The sequence below is a fragment of the Lolium perenne genome, chromosome 4 (genome assembly GCF_019359855.2).
Source record: "Lolium perenne isolate Kyuss_39 chromosome 4, Kyuss_2.0, whole genome shotgun sequence".
Taxonomy (NCBI): domain Eukaryota; kingdom Viridiplantae; phylum Streptophyta; class Magnoliopsida; order Poales; family Poaceae; genus Lolium; species Lolium perenne.
Window position 1 is genome coordinate 73,537,317 of NC_067247.2, and position 17,173 is coordinate 73,554,489.

The 17,173-nt window shown below is 46.9% G+C and overlaps 2 protein-coding genes across 3 annotated transcripts; both read left to right on the plus strand.

The window, feature by feature from the left end:
• Positions 1 to 1,427: 1,427 nt before the first annotated feature.
• On the plus strand, positions 1,428 to 8,345 carry LOC127293650 (CBS domain-containing protein CBSX3, mitochondrial-like). The gene is made up of 6 exons (XM_051323293.2): positions 1,428 to 1,637; positions 6,290 to 6,553; positions 6,628 to 6,709; positions 7,627 to 7,700; positions 7,801 to 7,861; positions 7,944 to 8,345. The coding sequence occupies exons 2-6, from the start codon at positions 6,296 to 6,298 to the stop codon at positions 8,084 to 8,086; spliced, it is 618 nt and encodes a 205-aa protein (XP_051179253.1). The 5' UTR covers positions 1,428 to 1,637; positions 6,290 to 6,295; the 3' UTR covers positions 8,087 to 8,345.
• Positions 4,070 to 16,440, plus strand: LOC127293647 (uncharacterized). Of its 2 annotated transcripts, none has more exons than XM_051323290.2 (11): positions 4,070 to 4,352; positions 13,531 to 13,860; positions 13,949 to 14,043; positions 14,523 to 14,565; positions 14,666 to 14,698; positions 14,781 to 14,878; positions 15,009 to 15,115; positions 15,193 to 15,283; positions 15,426 to 15,605; positions 15,795 to 15,922; positions 16,002 to 16,440. In XM_051323290.2, the coding sequence occupies exons 1-11, from the start codon at positions 4,124 to 4,126 to the stop codon at positions 16,108 to 16,110; spliced, it is 1,443 nt and encodes a 480-aa protein (XP_051179250.2). In that variant the 5' UTR covers positions 4,070 to 4,123; the 3' UTR covers positions 16,111 to 16,440. The 2 variants fall into 2 exon arrangements, with proteins under 2 accessions (XP_051179250.2, XP_051179251.1); XM_051323291.2 differs by lacking the exon at positions 4,070 to 4,352 and adding an exon at positions 11,815 to 12,134.
• Positions 16,441 to 17,173: the final 733 nt, after the last annotated feature.

The following is a 17,173-nucleotide window of genomic DNA, read 5'->3' on the forward strand; positions in this document are numbered from 1 at the left end:
AATAGATCTGTCGATGAAATTGAAGCTGTCGACGCTGTTTGAGTCGCTGCTTATATCAGAGTCCGCAGACGACTCGAAGGACATGTCGCTGAAGATCTTGGCGAGCTTTTCGCTTGCCATGGTGTTGATGAAGCGTGACGACGAAATCTCCTCTTCGCCTGACGAAAAGTCGGAATCGACCGCTGATAATCCCGACGAGATCGGAACTTTTAGACGATACGATCCTTTTTTCTCGACACAGAATCGGAACTTTCCGAACGTCATCTCCATGGGCTCCTCCAGATACGCATATGCATCCAAACGGGAGGGCGGGTGAGGAACAAAATCAACTAGATCAGTTTCGATCTGTTTACCTCGATCCATCGCGTTGCTTGCTACCGACGAAGTCGACGATCTTGAACGTGCCATCGAGATCAGCTCCTTGTCTCCTCTAATCCCCACGGTCCCGCCAATTGACAAGGTATTAACTTGTCAATGCCTACGTATTGTAGACTAGGGTTTGGTTGGAAGTAGAGGGCAAGTAGATCTCGAAGGTTTCAGCCGAAAAGTACTCGACGATTAAGAAACTAGGGTTATGTTGACAATGGATTCGATCCTCTCTTTGTCCCTCGTCTCCCCCTTATATAGGAGGCGGAGCCGAGGGATTCATAATACACAAGTTACAGAGTCCGGGAGGGTTTCTAACCCGTCCTGTAGAATTACAAGTCTCTATATTTCCTAATACAACTCTAACTTTCCTTAACATTAACTGGGCTTCCGAACTTCATATTCTTCGACTCGTGGGCCTTCAGTAAACCCTGGGTACCATCTTCGGTAGGCCCATTGGGGATACCTATGTCACCAGCCGCCGCTTGTAGCGGGCGGGGGGAACTGGGGAAGAGACGGCGAGCCCCCACCTATCCCACATCCACTGGAGCCGGAGGAAGGAGGCAGGCGAGGGCACTCTCCTCCCCTCACCCAAGGAGTCTGGAGGAAGCAGCGGTGCCGGGCGTACCTGGAGGAAGCAGTGGCGCCGCGTCGGGGTGATGCCGCCGCTGGAGCTGGAGGAAGCAGCGGCTCCGGCGAGGCGTCCGCGCCGGGATGGCACGACACGGCCGGCTGGAGGAGCCTTCGGCGGCCGCGTGCCTTGCTCCGGCGCTGCGACGGCTGGAGGTGCCGACGCGGCCGGGCGCTCCGACGAGCCATCCGTGCCGGCGTGGCACGACACGTTGGGCGGGCTGTCAATCCGGACCCGATTAAAACACTCCAAAATACTTAAAAACACTTGTGGGCCGTTCGGTGGACCGGTTTCGGCCGAGTAAGAGCCCAGAAAACACCCGGAAACCGGTCGGGCCGGAGTGGAATCGAGACGCCCCACCCCCCTCGCGTTTTCCTGATTTCCTCGCTGCGACGAAAGGCGAGCGACTCCTGTTCGCCACCGCTGCCGACGCCCGAATCCGCCGCCGCGACTCCCGTTCGTCGCCGCTGCCGACGCCTAAATCCGCCGCCGCTGCTGCCGACGCCGTTCCGCAGCAAGCGACCCACACGGAGCTCGTTCCGCCGCCGACCCGGAGATCCTTCTGCCGCCGGAGCTCCTTCCACCGCCTACACGGAGCTCCTCTCGCCGCCCCTCTTCTCCGGCCAAGCTGAATTCCTTTGTGAGTATGCACTACCCACCTTACCGCCCCCTCTCTCCTTGTATTGCTAGATGCGCATGATGTGAGATCTATGGTTCTTGATGTGACATTTAGGGTTCTTGGTTCATTCCAGTAAGTTTCTTGATTGCCCAATCTTGTTAGTTAGTAATTTTGTGGCTGCGATGCTCTAGCAATACTTGCAATTCTGTGTGTGTGTGGTCTTCCCTGACATGTGGATGGTGGAGACTTGGACTCACTCGGGTAGTCCAGAACGGGTGAACTATTACTTGTTAGTTGTTACACATGTATGCATCAGTTCAGTGTGCATGCACTTTTACCTAATGTATTGCGTATCTGAACCAAGAGTAAGTATCAACTACAGATGGAACAATACTGCTAATTTGAAACATCGAATACAGTAGCATGGTGCACATATGCATTCTAGATATGATTTATTGCAAAACCAAGTTTAATAGCATTTGTTTCAGCTGATTGTTTTGATCGTTCAAAATTCTCTGAAGTTAATCTCAATTACAAGGAGAACAATATGTCCCATCGATACACTGGCACGTACTGTATTGTGCCAAGCATGTTAATTCGAAAATTCAGGTTTGTCCTGTTCATGGTTTGCGAGTCGTTCTGAGCCAGCGACTCGTAGACTAGTCTACAGTAGTCTCGACTCAGCAAGACTCATGTTTAATAAAAATATATAATTTAGGATAAAATCATAGAATGGATCGTAGCCTTCAGTAGCTTCAGCTTCAGCTTGACCTGACCGAATGACTTGGGATATCTCTGGAGGGGCCATGTTGCTTCCTATGAATGAGATGGTGAACAGATCATATCAGTTGTTATCCTAACCGAGCCCTAAACCCCTATGCGGAAGCACTGGAGCAGATCAGAGGAAAAGGGAAGCAGAGAGGAGGAGCTTGTTACCTGGTACCTGCAGCAGCCGTGGAGGAGAGGACCAGCCGACGAGAGTAGACCAGCAGCAGCTGCCGGCGGAGGAGGAGCTCGTGGCGGAGGAGGAGCTGCCGGTGGAGGAGGAGCTCGTGGCGGAGGAGGAGCTGCCGGCGAAGGAGGAGCTCGTGGCCAGGTTCTTGCAGAGGCGGCGGCCAAGGGAGAGGACGCCAAAAGGAAAGGGTCGAGCGGGGTCTCGATCTAGGTTTCACGGGCCAAAAGGAAAGGGTCGAGCGGGGGGGAAATGGGAAGGACAGGAATTTTTTTGGGTCGACCGACTCAAAAATTGCGACTTACCATGACTAGTCTAGACTAGTCCATCGACTCGATCGACTCGTGCCATGAGTCTAGTCGACAGGCTGAGTCGGACTTTGCTGGGCGACTCGTCGACTAGTCGACGACTAGTCGTGACTAGTCGTTCGACTCGAAAACCATGGTCCTGTTTGACATCCCGTGATACTCTTTTACTCGATCAAAAAATTAAACGTCTAAAAAATTCAGTTAAAACTTCAATTAACTCTCTTTTACTCTGTTTTTAGGTTTTAGTTAACTCTTGTTTTTAAGAGACTTTCATTTGTATAGACTTACTGGCACATTGTCTTCAACACTAACCAGGCTACTGTTTACTATTTGCTGTTCAGTTTTGGTATAGTTGTTATATGTTCTTAGTTGGCTGTTAGTAGGTGGCAACTTGAGAAGTTCAGGTTTAGTGGTCGTTGTAGTTGGTCGGGTTTTCAGAATTCTCTTTGTTTTCTAATCTATACTTTGGCCTTCACTTCTTCATCCATTTCTTCTTCATAGTATAACTCGTCCTTGTCCGTGTTCACGAGGAGGAACTCGTGAAGATCCTCGCGTACGAGTCAAGCGGACAAGTGCGGAGGAGGCGACGGGGGGCTGATCCTTTGCACCTCACCATCCCAGGGAGCCCAAGCGGCATAGGTGCCCCGCCCTCCGCGAGGGAGCTGCGTACGGTGACGGCGGACAGCGGACGGCGAGGGACAACCGGGGAGAACGTATGCGTAGGAGACAAACCGAGATCTTTTATTTCAGATTGTAAGGATCCCAATGGAGAAGATTTGAAGTGACGAGGGATTTTTTTGTAAATATGCAGTTGTTTAAACCCTCACGGATGGAGGGAGTTCAAGTTTAGTTTAAACTGTCAAAAAAGATTGTCTTGTTATCCATTTGCGTTGAATATATTTGAATACACTAGTTTGTAAAACCAGTCTTCCAAACAAGTGTTTTGACAAGTGATTTGAGTGAAAGGGGGTTTGTAGTGTTTTGGGTGATTGGTGTTTTCACCCAAAACACCCCTCAAAACACTCCTCAAAACACACAAAAACACTGGCACCGAATGAGGCCGAAAGGTTTCTTTCCCCCCCGCTCTGTATTTCTTCTTGCCCCGCTCTTCTTCGTTGTCGTGAACTCACTTTCTTGGCTTCTCCCTGCCCTCTCTTCTTCTTTCCGATCGATCAGCAATGTCTTGTTCCACTTCTAGTCCTGCTCTGGCGAGCTCTCCGCCGTCTTCTACTGCATTCCCGGCGGAGATGGCCGGAAGCCGGGGAGAGCTGTTTCTACCCTGGCGTCAGGGCATAATCTTGGAGCTGCAGCGACAAGAAGCCCAAGAAGCGACGATGGTCCAGATAGAGGTTTCTGGAGCTTTCTATCCAGACAGGATTCGACACCTTCAGACCATTGGAGGGCTCAAGTTCCAGGGCCCCGTCCACACGGACGAAACCATCACGCAGGCCTCACTTCTCGTCAGAGACGACGCAGGTCAGTTTCTTGCTATCTTTCTTTCGCCCCCAAATGTCACCTCTCCTCTTCTTTCTGTTCTATGCTTCTTGCTGCGGCACAAGCTTGGTTGATTGTACTGGGCGATGCTGCAAGTAGGCTTCCGATGGCTGTACTGGGCGATGCTACATGCTTATTTCTTGGTTCTGTTCTTGCTGAATCTTTGTTCTGCCAGTAACAAACTGAGAATGTCAATTAGGATTCAAGTTCATGAATCTTGCTGCAGCAGCTAGGTTTTGCAGAGACAAAATATGTTAACGTTGCCAATGCCACTGTCTGAATTATTATTACTGAACATACTGTAAGTGTCTTTCTGTTCTGTGTTTCTTGTTGCTGCGCAAGTTTGGTTTGGCAGGACTAAAAGGTCCACTGCAGCCTTCTGATGGCTGCACTGAGCGAAGATGCTACAAGCATATGACGTTCTTGGTTCTGATCTTGCTTAATCTTTGTTTTGTCATTGAAAAATAACTAGTCCAACTTAGAATGTCAATTAGGAGGCAAGTTCATGGAATCTTGCTGCAGCAGCTAGGTTTTCAGGACAAAATATGTTAGTGTTGCCAATGCCACTGTCTGAATTATTATTACTGAACATACTGTAAGTGTATTTCTGTTCTATGTTTCTTGCTTCTGTGCAAGTTTGGTTTGACAGGACAAAAAGGTCCACGGCAGCCTTCTGATGGCCTGCGCTGGGCGATGCTACAAACATATGATCTTCTTGGTTCTGATCTTGCTGAATCTTTGTTTTGCCAGTAAAAAAACTAGTCCAACTTACAATGTCAATTAGGAGGCAAGTTCATGGAATCTTGCTGCAGCAGCTAGGTTTGTCAGGACAACATGTGTTAATGTTGCCAATGCCACTTTATTATTACTGAATTATGATTGTGCATGAAATGCCAGAGCGACTTGTAAGTGAGATATTCTAACCAATATGGCTTATTTACCTGATTTGTCATGCATACTGTAAGTGTCTAGGCTGCCTAGTAGGGTGAAATGTTCATCTAACCTTTTACTATCTCATCTAGTAATCTATCTGGCCTGATTAGAAAAGAAAACATTGTAAGACATGAGATTATCAGTTCCCAGGTTTTTTTGGTCAAGTGCAACAGTACTGTAGATACTAGTCATAATTGTTGAAGATCACATTTTTTGAATGTCTCCAGCGAAGTAGGACTTGTAAACTCACAATATTGTTGACACGGCAAACGATCGTTATCATGTGGTTGGTCAACACCAAACGATCGTTATCATGTGGTTATGAACTCTTGTTGCGGCTGTGTGCATCTTGGTTATGGCTGGGTATAATCGTTAAACCTATTAAGTATAAAGTGCCCTTCATCGAAAAAATTGAGCTAATGTCTTTACTTTGTCTGACAGCATCCTTAGTTTTAGCCAAGCCCACCTTTTGAAGTCATGTAATCTGACTCTAGTTCCCTTGAGGCAAAATGTGTGATGCAAAATAACTTGTGAACACTTCTTTTTTACTGCCACTTAGCTTCCTTCACTCATGGCAGATGTTGGAAAAAACTTGTCGTGTTAGTGTTACCTCCACTGCTATTTCTGCTACTTTCGACAACTCAGTTACATGTCATGAGCATAGCCCTATGTATTTCCGTATCTAGTTTACCTCCTTTTCACATTCTATCCAGTTACTGTTCCCCAATAATGTCGTTACCTGTTACAAGAGTTGATCTACTCAAAAGAACCAATTTCTGATATTATTTACTAGTTAATTTTGGTGTTGATTTTTGTGGATCTATCGAGAATCTAGGTTCGTCTGTATTATTCAAATTTTGAACTTTTATACTATCTGAAAAATCTCCGGTCTAACTGAAAAAATTGTTCTGTTATATAAAAGAAAGTTACAAGTCAATTATTTCCTTCGTTAAAATGAAGTATTTTTTCCATGTATGATCTGACAGAAGAAAATGCAACGCGCAATTCAAGCTATCGGATCACATGGCAGTGTGCTTAAATCTGCTGTTCTGAAACACATCAGTGTTGCAAAGCCTGCTATGCTGCCTGCTGTGTTTCCGCGCTTCATGTCAGTGTCATCTGCTCAAATAGAGGAGAGTGGATTTGAGTGCGGCACTATTGCTGATATTCTGAAGTCTAAAGGGAAGAGTGCTGATGGATCGTGGCTCTGGTGCACCACGGACGATTCTGTCTATGATGCTGTCAAATCGGTATGATTTCTTACTGGCCATATTACTCCCTACATAGGCATTTTTTAGGCTTCGAGTGATGATAGTTTTAACAGATGACTCAACACAATGTGGGAGCTTTGGTGGTGGTTAAACCTGGACAAGATAAATCAATTGCTGGCATCGTCACTGAGAGAGGTAAACTGCTATCTAAACTCCTTGTGATGCAAAAGGACATAATCATGTGCTAAAAGAATAAAAGATAAACATTAATGCTAACTTCCACTTTTACCTGGTTTGTGACATGCATTTTTCTTGGTTAATGTCCCTGTCTTGTTCTACAGTAAAGCTGCAAATGCTTGATAGAAGATAACATCACTTATTTGTCGTTTCTTACATGCATTATAATTCTTGGCAATAAAGAGCCTGAAGACTGACGAGTAAACCTAATATATTTTTATTTAAACGTATCACGCATCAAGAACCTGCAGATTGTGTGGCACATGCCCGCATCAAGTAAGTGGGAAAAAGTATATATGCTATTGTTCATATGCTGAAATTGCAGTGACAAAGTTTACCACGAGTTCACAGTAAAAAATCATTAATTTGGTTTAGGCTGTCCTATGGTGCAATGGAGAGTTCAGGTATAAAAATGAAGTTTGTGCTCTGAACCATTTCTTGTTGTGCCCTTAAATGTTCGAACTCTTATCCTGGACCTCCAGCAACTATAAACGCTCAGAACCAGTTATTAATGTTCCCTTAATGGTTGAATTCTGAATTTCTGACTCGGGACCTCCAGCTACCACAAACAATCCATAACTTCTACGAAGTCATATGAACCATTAAGGTTTGCCAACTTCAGGCCCACCACTCTGACACTCACAAAGTCACAGAGATCTTGGTCATTACCTACTCTGGTTGAGCCATCGTCCTAATGCATAGTATCCACGAATAGTATCAACCAGCATCAGTACCTACTCTGGTAAGATATATGAAGATGCTCCTGAGAACAAAACGAATACACATGATCAAAGAACATGACAGCAAACATGTCTAGCTTGTAAGCAAGATTGACCTATGTGACTAACACTTTATTCTGATACTTGCCTGTTCAGATTATCTCCGGAAAATCATTGTGCAGGGTCGATCCTCCAAGTCAACGAAGGTTGGAGATATCATGACTGAAGAGGTACTTAGTACAGAACCTCTAGTTGCAATTGCAAGCATGTACTCCATTGACAAATCATCATTTGCCGCTGAACTGCATTGACATGTCATCATTTTGACAGAACAAGCTGATCACGGCGAAACCTGACACTAGCGTGCTACAAGCAATGCAGCTGATGACAGGTAACTCATGAGTTCTCTTGTCTGGATACGAGGTGTGTGTAAAGCACTGAACTTAACCAGTCATGCCCATCGCTGTTTGCAGAAAAGCGTATTAGGCACATCCCAGTGATCGACGGCACTGGCATGGTGGGGATGGTCTCCATCGGTGACATCGTCCGCGCGGTGGTCAACGAGCACAAGGAGGAGCTGAACCGGCTCAACGCCTACATCCAGGGAGGATACTAGGACCCTGTCCGGCCAGCGTTCGCTGGGCGTCCCTTTGAACTCTAATAATGATCAGGGTGATGATGACAAAATGTAGGCCGTGTTTTTCTGTAGACAATGGCCGTTGTTGAACTTATATTTGTGTGCGATTTCCCCCGCTTTGTTCATGTTATGTGTATATGGCCGCGACTGTGGATCGATTGGTTCCATAGCCAGCGTGCAGACCATCTCAATCTAGCAGTAAGAGGCACTGAATAAAGTGTTGGAATGTCTCAAGACAGGATACCGAGTTTCATTTCTTTCCGATGTTTGTTGTTCTAGAGATGCAAAATCTTTTCGGTGTATGAACGCTTGTGAACTGGGACAGCATGGTTGCGTATCTGTTCTTGTGAATAAATCGTCGATTGTGCTCGAATGTGTTTTCTGTTCTCTGGTGACGACATCCCAGTTATGTGCTTTTGCCTATGCTTTTCCACCAGAGGACTGAAGAACAGATGAAAGAGTAACACCGCCTGAGCTCTACAGCTTCATCGGCAGGAGGACTCGGAAACGAGCGCATTGTTTGATATTGGTACATGTCGTACATGCACAATGGGGTTTCCCGATTTGCTGGGTGAATGAGCACCACGGAGCAAATATGAATGGCCCCGGAAGCGCAGCAGCCAGCACCAATGGCGCAATGCAGCGGTGCTCAGGTACGAGCCTTAGAGCATCTCTAACAGAACCCGTAAATAACTAAAAACCGAATAATAACGGCTAGTTTGGTGGTTCGGTTCGAAAAGCCGAAAATCGAATAATAACTGCTAGTTTAGTGGTTCGGTTCAAAAAGCGACGCAGATCAGTGAATGTAAACTAGTCAAAACCGAAAACGGGCTGAAACCGAAACCCGAACTTGGTCTGTATTTGTATTTGTAGGGGTCAAACCAGCGAACCGAACACAACCCGAGCGAAACCTCTAGTTTGCGCGCGACAGACATTTCACCTCCTCCCAACTGCCACCGCCGCCGCCGATATGCGCACCCTCATCGTCCCCTGCGCCGCTGTTGCCCGATCTCGCAAGCATGAGTCTTGAATCGACCCCGCCGGCTGCCGGAGCTAGCTCGCAGGCCCTGCCAGCCTATCCCGTGGCCGCTGGAGCTCCCGCCACCCTCGCTGACATCGTGAACCTGGTCGCGTCCACGAGCTTCCTCAAGCGGCGGCGCGCTGCAACGCACGTGGTCCCGCAAGCAGGTGTTGCAGCCACCGGTGCTGTCTCGGTTGTCCCCAACCGGGCCAAAGGGGCTACCGCAGCCAAGCCAACGACGGCGCCGAAGACATCCCGCGCCAAATCGAAGACTTCGGCGCTGAAGAGGACGAAGTCGAATACCACGATGAGCTGTGATGGCCCGGTCCCGCTCCTAGCCCCATGGCCGCCGGCGGGTGCCAACGCGAACGACGCCCACGACGTGCTCGACGACGGGTCAACAAGGTAAAAATGAAATTTCAACTCCAAATCGGTTTAAATTGTGAGCAGAAATTGAGCCCGATTATTGGTAGGAACGGCAACGCCTCGTACATGGAGATGTTAGAGGAGGTTGACATTGCTCCACTCGCTCGGTTCGACGCTGGGATGGACATAGATGGGGAGGAAGACGAGGATGGAGGGAAAGAAGGGGAAGAAGAGAACGAAGGGGAAGAAGATGAAGGTGAGGAAGGTGTGGTTGATGCCGAGGCCAATGGAAAGAAGAAGAAAAGAAGGGCCCACAACTACATGGAAATAGAAGACACAATGTTGTGCCGAGCTTGTGCGGCCGCGGGGATGGATGCAGTCTTGGGCACCGATCAAACCGAGAAGCGGTACTGGCATGTCCTCTAGGACAAATTCCATAAACTGATGCCTCGCGTTCGCCATCCTGTTAATCGCACGTACCGATCCCTCTAAGGTCGTTGGGACGCGATTAAACCAACATGTAGCCGTTGGGCAGCGGCAATGGATCAAGTACAGTGGATTCCTCCTAGCGGCGCAACTGTTGACGAATATGTGAGTGAATTTGCTTACTTTGTGTTTGCACAATTTGTATTTGGTTTGGTGAGCACACATAGACGGTTTCATCTTTGTTTTGCAAATGTAGGACCGCATCGCCGATGCTAGGTTTATAGACATGGCTGGCAGCAAGGGCAATAGCGTCACAATAAGACATTGCTTTGATGTGCTCCAACACCTCCCCAAGCGGCAATTGAGGGATGAAGAAACCACACCCAAGAAAGGTGTAATGGTTGCGTTGGACAATAACCGAGGATGAGAAAAAAAGCCGGAACAATGACAAGCCCGAGGGAAACAAGAAGGCCAAAGAGAGGCTGAAGCTTGAGGGGGAGGCATCATTGTTGAGGGACAAATTTGATCAAATGATGAAGTTGAAGGAGGTGATAGCGACGAAGACTTTGGAGGCAAAACTTGTCATTACCGAGAAGAAGAATGAGGTGAAGTTTGCAAAGATTGAAGCCAGCCGAGAGAAAGCAAGGAACAAGATCAAGTTAGAGGAGATGAAGATTAATGTGAAGAATGTCAAATCAATGAAGCAAATATTGGCCGAAGAGAGGAAGATCATGATGATGAACACAAGACATTAATGAGCAACAAATGGAGTGGTGGAAGGAGGCCTCGGCGGAGATCATGGAGAGACGAAGACTAGCTCATGAAGGGGCAAGTGGTGGTGCATCGGCTACGCATGAAGGTGGTGACGATGATGGTGATGACGGTCCTACCTCCGTTTGATGCAGGTGGCGAGAGGAGATGGTGAGGAGATGCAACACTTTTTGCTATAAACTATGCACGATTTGCTATGATTGTGTCGTGATGATTTGATGTAAAACTATGAACTATGTATTTGGTAGTTTGATATGCCGAATCTGTGAAAAATTCCGCGTTTACGGGTTTGGAAGCTGCTGTCGCGGATTCTGTTTTACAGTTTTGGTTTACGGTATCTGTTCCGCGCTACCTCTTTCTCGACTCATAAATATGAAATCTGTGAACCAAACTCGTCTTTTTCAGTTCGCCTGTTTACGCACTCTGTTAGAGATGCTGTTAGTTCAGTAATAAACAGTACTCATAAGCATCAGCATTTCAGCCGAAACCCTCACCCAAAGGCACAGCAAAAGCAGCAGGCTGACCAGCCGCCGCCTGTAGCGGGGGGAACTGGGGAAGAGACGGCGACCCCCCATCCACTGGAGCCGGAGGAAGGAGGCAGGCGAGGGCACTCTCCTCCCCCTCACCCAAGGGGTCGGGGTGATGCCGCCGCTGGAGCTGGCGGAAGCAGCGGCGCCGGGTCGGGGTGATGCCGCCGCTGGAGCTGGAGGAAGCAGCGGCGCCGGGTCGGGGTGATGCCGCCGCTGGAGCTGGAGGAAGCAGCGGCTCCGGCGAGGCGTCCGCGCCGGGATGGCACGGCACGGCCGGCTGGAGGAGCCTTCGGCGGCCGCGTGCCTTGCTCCGGCGCTGCGGCGGCTGGAGGTGCCGACGCGGCCTGGGCGCTCCGGCGAGCCATCCGTGCCGGCGTGGCACGGCACGTTGGGCGGGCTGTCCCGAGCCCGACGCGGCCCGAAGAATGATGGGCCTTCATGGGCTGAACCGGCCCAAGCCCAGGTAATTTTTCCGTCCCCTCGTTGGGTCCAACCCACGAAAGGTTTCTTTTCCCCCCGCTCTGTATTTCTTCTTCCTCCCCCGCTCTTCTTGCCGTGAACTCACTTTCTTGCCTTCTCCCCTGCCCCTCTCTTCTTCCTTCCGATCGATCAGCGATGTCTTGCTCCACGTCTAGCCCTGCTCCGGCGAGCTCTCCGCCTTCTTCTACCCCATTCACGGCGGAGATGGCCGGAAGACGGGTAGAGCTGTTTCTACCCTGGCGTCAGGGCATACTCTTGGAGCTGCAGCGGCAAGAAGCCCAACAAGCGACGCTGGTCAAGATAGAGGTTTCTGGAGCTTTCTACCCAGACAGGATTCGACACCTTCAGACCATTGGAGGGCTCAAGTTCCAGGGCCCCGTCCACATGGACGAGGCCAGCACGCAGGCCTCACTTCTCGTCAGAGACGACGCAGGTCAGTTTCTTGCTATCTTTCTTTCGCCCCCAAATGTCGCCTCTCCTCTTCTTTCTGTTCTACGTTTCTTGCTGCTGCACAAGCTTGGTTGATTGTACTGGGCGATGCTGCAAGTAGGCTTCCGATGGCTGTACTGGGCGATGCTACAAGTAGGCTTCTGATTGCTGTACTGCGCGATGCTACATGCTTATTTCTTGGTTCTGTTCTTGCTGAATCTTGCTGCAAGTAGGCTTCCGATGGCTGTACTGAGAATGTCAATTAGGATTCAAGTTCATGGAATCTTGCTGCTGCAGCAGCTAGGTTTTTCAGAGACAAAATATGTTAACGTTGCCAATGCCACTGTCTGAATTATTATTACTGAACATACTGTAAGTGTCTTTCTGTTCTGTGTTTCTTGTTGCTGCGCAAGTTTGGTTTGGCAGGACTAAAAGGTCCACTGCAGCCTTCTGATGGCTGCACTGAGCCAAGATGCTACAAGCATATGACGTTCTTGGTTCTGATCTTGCTTAATCTTTGTTTTGCCATTGAAAAAAAACTAGTCCAACTTAGAATGTCAATTAGGAGGCAAGTTCATGGAATCTTGCTGCAGCAGCTAGGTTTTCAGGACAAAATATGTTTGTGTTACCAATGCCACTGTCTGAATTATTATTACTGAACATACTGCAAGTGTATTTCTGTTCTATGTTTCTTGCTGCTGTGCAAGTTTGGTTTGACAGGACAAAAAGGTCCACTGCAGCCTTCTGATGGCCTGCACTGGGCGATGCTACAAACATATGATCTTCTTGGTTCTGATCTTGCTGAATCTTTGTTTTGCCAGTAAAAAAACTAGTCCAACTTACAATGTCAATTAGGAGGCAAGTTCATGGAATCTTGCTGCAGCAGCTAGGTTTGTCAGGACAACATGTGTTAATGTTGCCAATGCCACTTTATTATTACTGAATTATGATTGTGCATGAAATACCAGAGCGACTTGTAAGTGAGATATTCTAACCAATAGGGCTTATTTACCTGATTTGTCATGCATACTGTAAGTGTCTAGGCTGCCTAGTAAGGTGAAATGTTCATCTAACCTTTTACTATTTCATCTAGTAATCTATCTGGCCTGATTAGAAAAGAAAACATTGTAAGACATGAGATTATCAGTTCCCAGGTTCTTTTGGTCAAGTGCAACAGCACTGTAGATACTAGTCATAATTGTTGAAGATCACATTTTTTGAATGTCTCCAGCGAAGTAGGACTTGTAAACTCACAATATTGTTGACACGGCAAAAGTTAAATTCATTTAGATAATCACAGTAAACTTCAAATCATTGCAACCTACCTAAGAACTTTTTTTTGGTGGGACCTACCTAAGAACTTCTGAATTACATTATTTCCTTCTTTTGCTTTTATGTAGTACGGTCTTGCCGCTGTTGCAGTGATATGGACGTCCCAACTCCACCCTTCTCATCGACCATCGAGGGGATGGCAGTCCGTTTCTCCGAGTCAGAGCCCCACACATTTGAGGCGACCATCCTGACAGTAGAGAAGCAGCCCACTCTTAGTGTTGTACACCTTGAGCCAACCAGTGTGCCTCCTTATTCTGCATGCATAGGTGACAGAATTATGCTAAGGTCTGGCTTGATTACTTGGGAAGGAACTGTCATATACTTTGGAGATCACCAAACACCGCCTGATGTAACAGCCTTGGAAAATAGAATATGCATTCATGTGCTAGATCAGCATGGTGAGTCTCCTTTCTTCATTTATTGTGTTTTATTTATCTGTTTGTTTGTTTTCTGCAAGAAAAATGACATTGCATCTCTTTGTGGCAGTGCCTCAAGGACCAAGATGTCTGCCTCACCCTCACTGTTCAGTATTTGTCCGGCCAGCCCAAGGACCTCCAGCTAATATTGCCATCAGCCATCTGGTGAGACAGTTTTTTAGTTCTTATTTCCTGCATGTGTTGTATTATGAATTGGTGGTATGTAGGTTGCTATGTCTAGTATATATCTACTTCAAAGGTTCAAATTTCACTGGTATCAAGGAGAACTTGTGAGTAGTGACACTGGAACGTACCATGCTTGACCAGGAACTTTGCCAGTGTTGGACTTGTATGTTTAGGGGTGTTAAATCTGGTGTCATGTACTATGATTTGGATGCCTGTCTATTTTGTTACGATTGTACAAATAACTAGATAGTGAAGTTGCTTCTTGTGTATCCTGGAAGTGTTTCCCAATTATGCTAACCGTGACACCGATTATTGAATTGCCGTACAATGTACTCAGATAGCTCATAGTCTTAGTGCATTCATGCTCCGAGTCTGATTTTACAACAGATCTTTGTCAAAAAAATTGTTATTGAAGCATACCATTCCAGTTGATTCAATTTCCTAATTTTGACTTATAGGGCAAGGGGCCCCAGAGAAAACGCAAGCAGAAACAAATTGAGGGTAAGCATCGAACTGATAATTCAATAGCATTACTAGCATCATATATGACTCTGATACATATCCCCCTCATCTCCATTTCATTCTGATTCCAATGTTGCAGCGATCCAAAAGAAGATTAAAGTAGCAATAAATGGTAAGCTTCTAGAACTTAGATCATATACTTATTGTGATTAGCTGAGACCTATGAGAGACATATGATAATTTTCTTTTCTCAGGTTACAGTGACATAGGGAGGGCTCTTGCAAGAGTTGCTTTGGACAGTGAAGATGTTGAACTTGTTGCTATCAATGACCCCACAATCACAGATCAATTGGTAAGTATCCTAACATGTGGTGCAAGTTTCCCTTATTTCCTTATATGAATAGATTGCATATCTTCCCTGAAAAAAATGCTGCATGCTAATCGAAATTTTGTGACCACTGCTTACATATACTGGTATGCAGAGTTGTATGTTTAGTGATTCCAAATGTGACTTTGAAGTGAAAAGCGAAAGCCGTAACCCCGGTATTCTTTCCTTTGGTAAAAAGGAGGTCAATTTCTTCGAGGAAAGGTATAGAATAATCTGCACATGTTGTATATTCATTTCTGATATGTTTTATCTAATATTTGGTGTATTGTGTGTTCTAGTGATCCTGGGGCTGTCCCTTGGTACATGGCCAGTACCAAGCTTATTGTGAAAAGTAGGAACTCTAGTCCGGAGGAAGAAGTTTCCTGCAGGGTATAATCTATCCTTCAATATTACTTACTGCAGATTCGTGGCTTTCACAATATCTTTGATTTTATTTTCAATATGGCCCATGTTTCTGTTCTGCCTGCTGTTTTTATCAAATGCTCATGATTTGCGCCAATTTTTTGTTCAGGAGTTTGCTGCTGAGCACGGCCAAGATTTGGACGTTAACCTCTCTGGTCCTCTTGAAGAGATGCTCCACAGTTGCAACCCATTCTGTACCACTCCAAACAGTTCGAGGTTCCCAATTCTCTACATCAGGCCCATCACCCCAATTCTCTACATCAGGCCCATCACCGCAAGTGATGCTAAGGTGTGTCATTTGCTTGATCCGTTGTTGCCTGCTGGGAACTTCCCCCATATTTCTATCAATGTCTTCATGTAACACAACCTCTTAACATTACACCACTGAATCCCCAATCCTTTGCCTGCTGTGCAGTGACAGTTCCTTTTAGCCAGCTTTCATTAGAAATTACTTACTACAGATTTGTGGAAATTACAGGCTGTGAGCGATTGTTTCCCCCTCTGGAGGGGCAATCAAGCTGCCTCGGTCGTTCGGTTTCAGGGGGTAGATGTGATCTTTGCGCTGGGAGCGTATGCAGACTACCATCAATTGCCGACTAGCACCTTGTAAGTTTCTTACTTTCTTGCCTTCTGTTACTCATTTCACACCGTATCTTATCGATTTTCTTGTTTCCTTTCTCCACAGGCCTAGTATCAACATGAAGCAGCTTGTGAGATGGTGCTTGCATATGCTCAGCCAGACCCCTGCAGGACTTTGTAATGTTGAGATCAGCAAACCGTCAACATACTTTTAGTCTATAGCCTCCTGTACACATGTATGGTCACACGATAAAACATAGTCAGCTGGCCCTTGGATAACTGCGAATATTCTCTTGTTCGCTGAAGCTATATCGCTAGATGAATATATGTCTGCAAATATTCTCATTGTGACTTTGCAGTCTGTCAACCGTTTTGTAGTAGTATATATATACCTGCAACTTCTGTCGGTTCCGTGCGGGGCTGTTACCGATGGCATACATGTTTTTGCTTGAAGTCATCAGGCGCAATGGTCGAGATGTACAGGATTGGAACAGTGGAAACATAAAAGTTCAACCATTTATTTATATAGAGTTACTTGTGCGTTCTGTAGCATCTCAAACCCATGTTGTTTCTAGCAAATGCCCCTCGACAACAACTGTGGTTCTGAAAGCAGTCGTACTGTTATGGACTGGAGTGAGGCATATATAGTAGAGAATTTTATGTACAAAGTGCTAGCTCGAGCGTCCTATATGCATTCTGAATTTCTGGTGCCTGGATTGAACTTTCACAATTGCTCTTCAAACTTTGAAGACTGGTCCGCTATATCTATATGTCAGGATGCAAATGGACACCCGTGGCGTCCGTTGCATTAGCCGTAATATAAGCCGCATTAACTAGTTCACCTGTCTGTTGAGATCAGCAAACGGTCAACATACTGATTTCTTGCTCTTGTTAGTCTATAGCCTCCTGTACACATGCGGAGGGGCTAGCTACTTTGTATACAATGACATTTTTCTTGCAGAAAACAAACAGTATTGCATCATCGAGTCAACAAAGATGGATTGCTAAAGGCCCACAGTAATTCCGCAGCAGCCCGAAAAGCCCAGGCCATCTTCCGCGATCGCTGTTTCGCCCGTGTGGCGCCGCCTGCGAGCCCATTGCACGGACACAGTCGCTCTGGCTACTTCCGGGAAGCTCCGGCGTGCACTCCACCACTACCTCCGCGCGTACCGGCATACCACGCACTCTTGCTGCTCGGCGTGGCCGCGGGAATATCGTCTGTGCGCACGCGCACACTGCTTAATTGGTATTCACTAATGCAGTTTGGAGCCTTGCTCC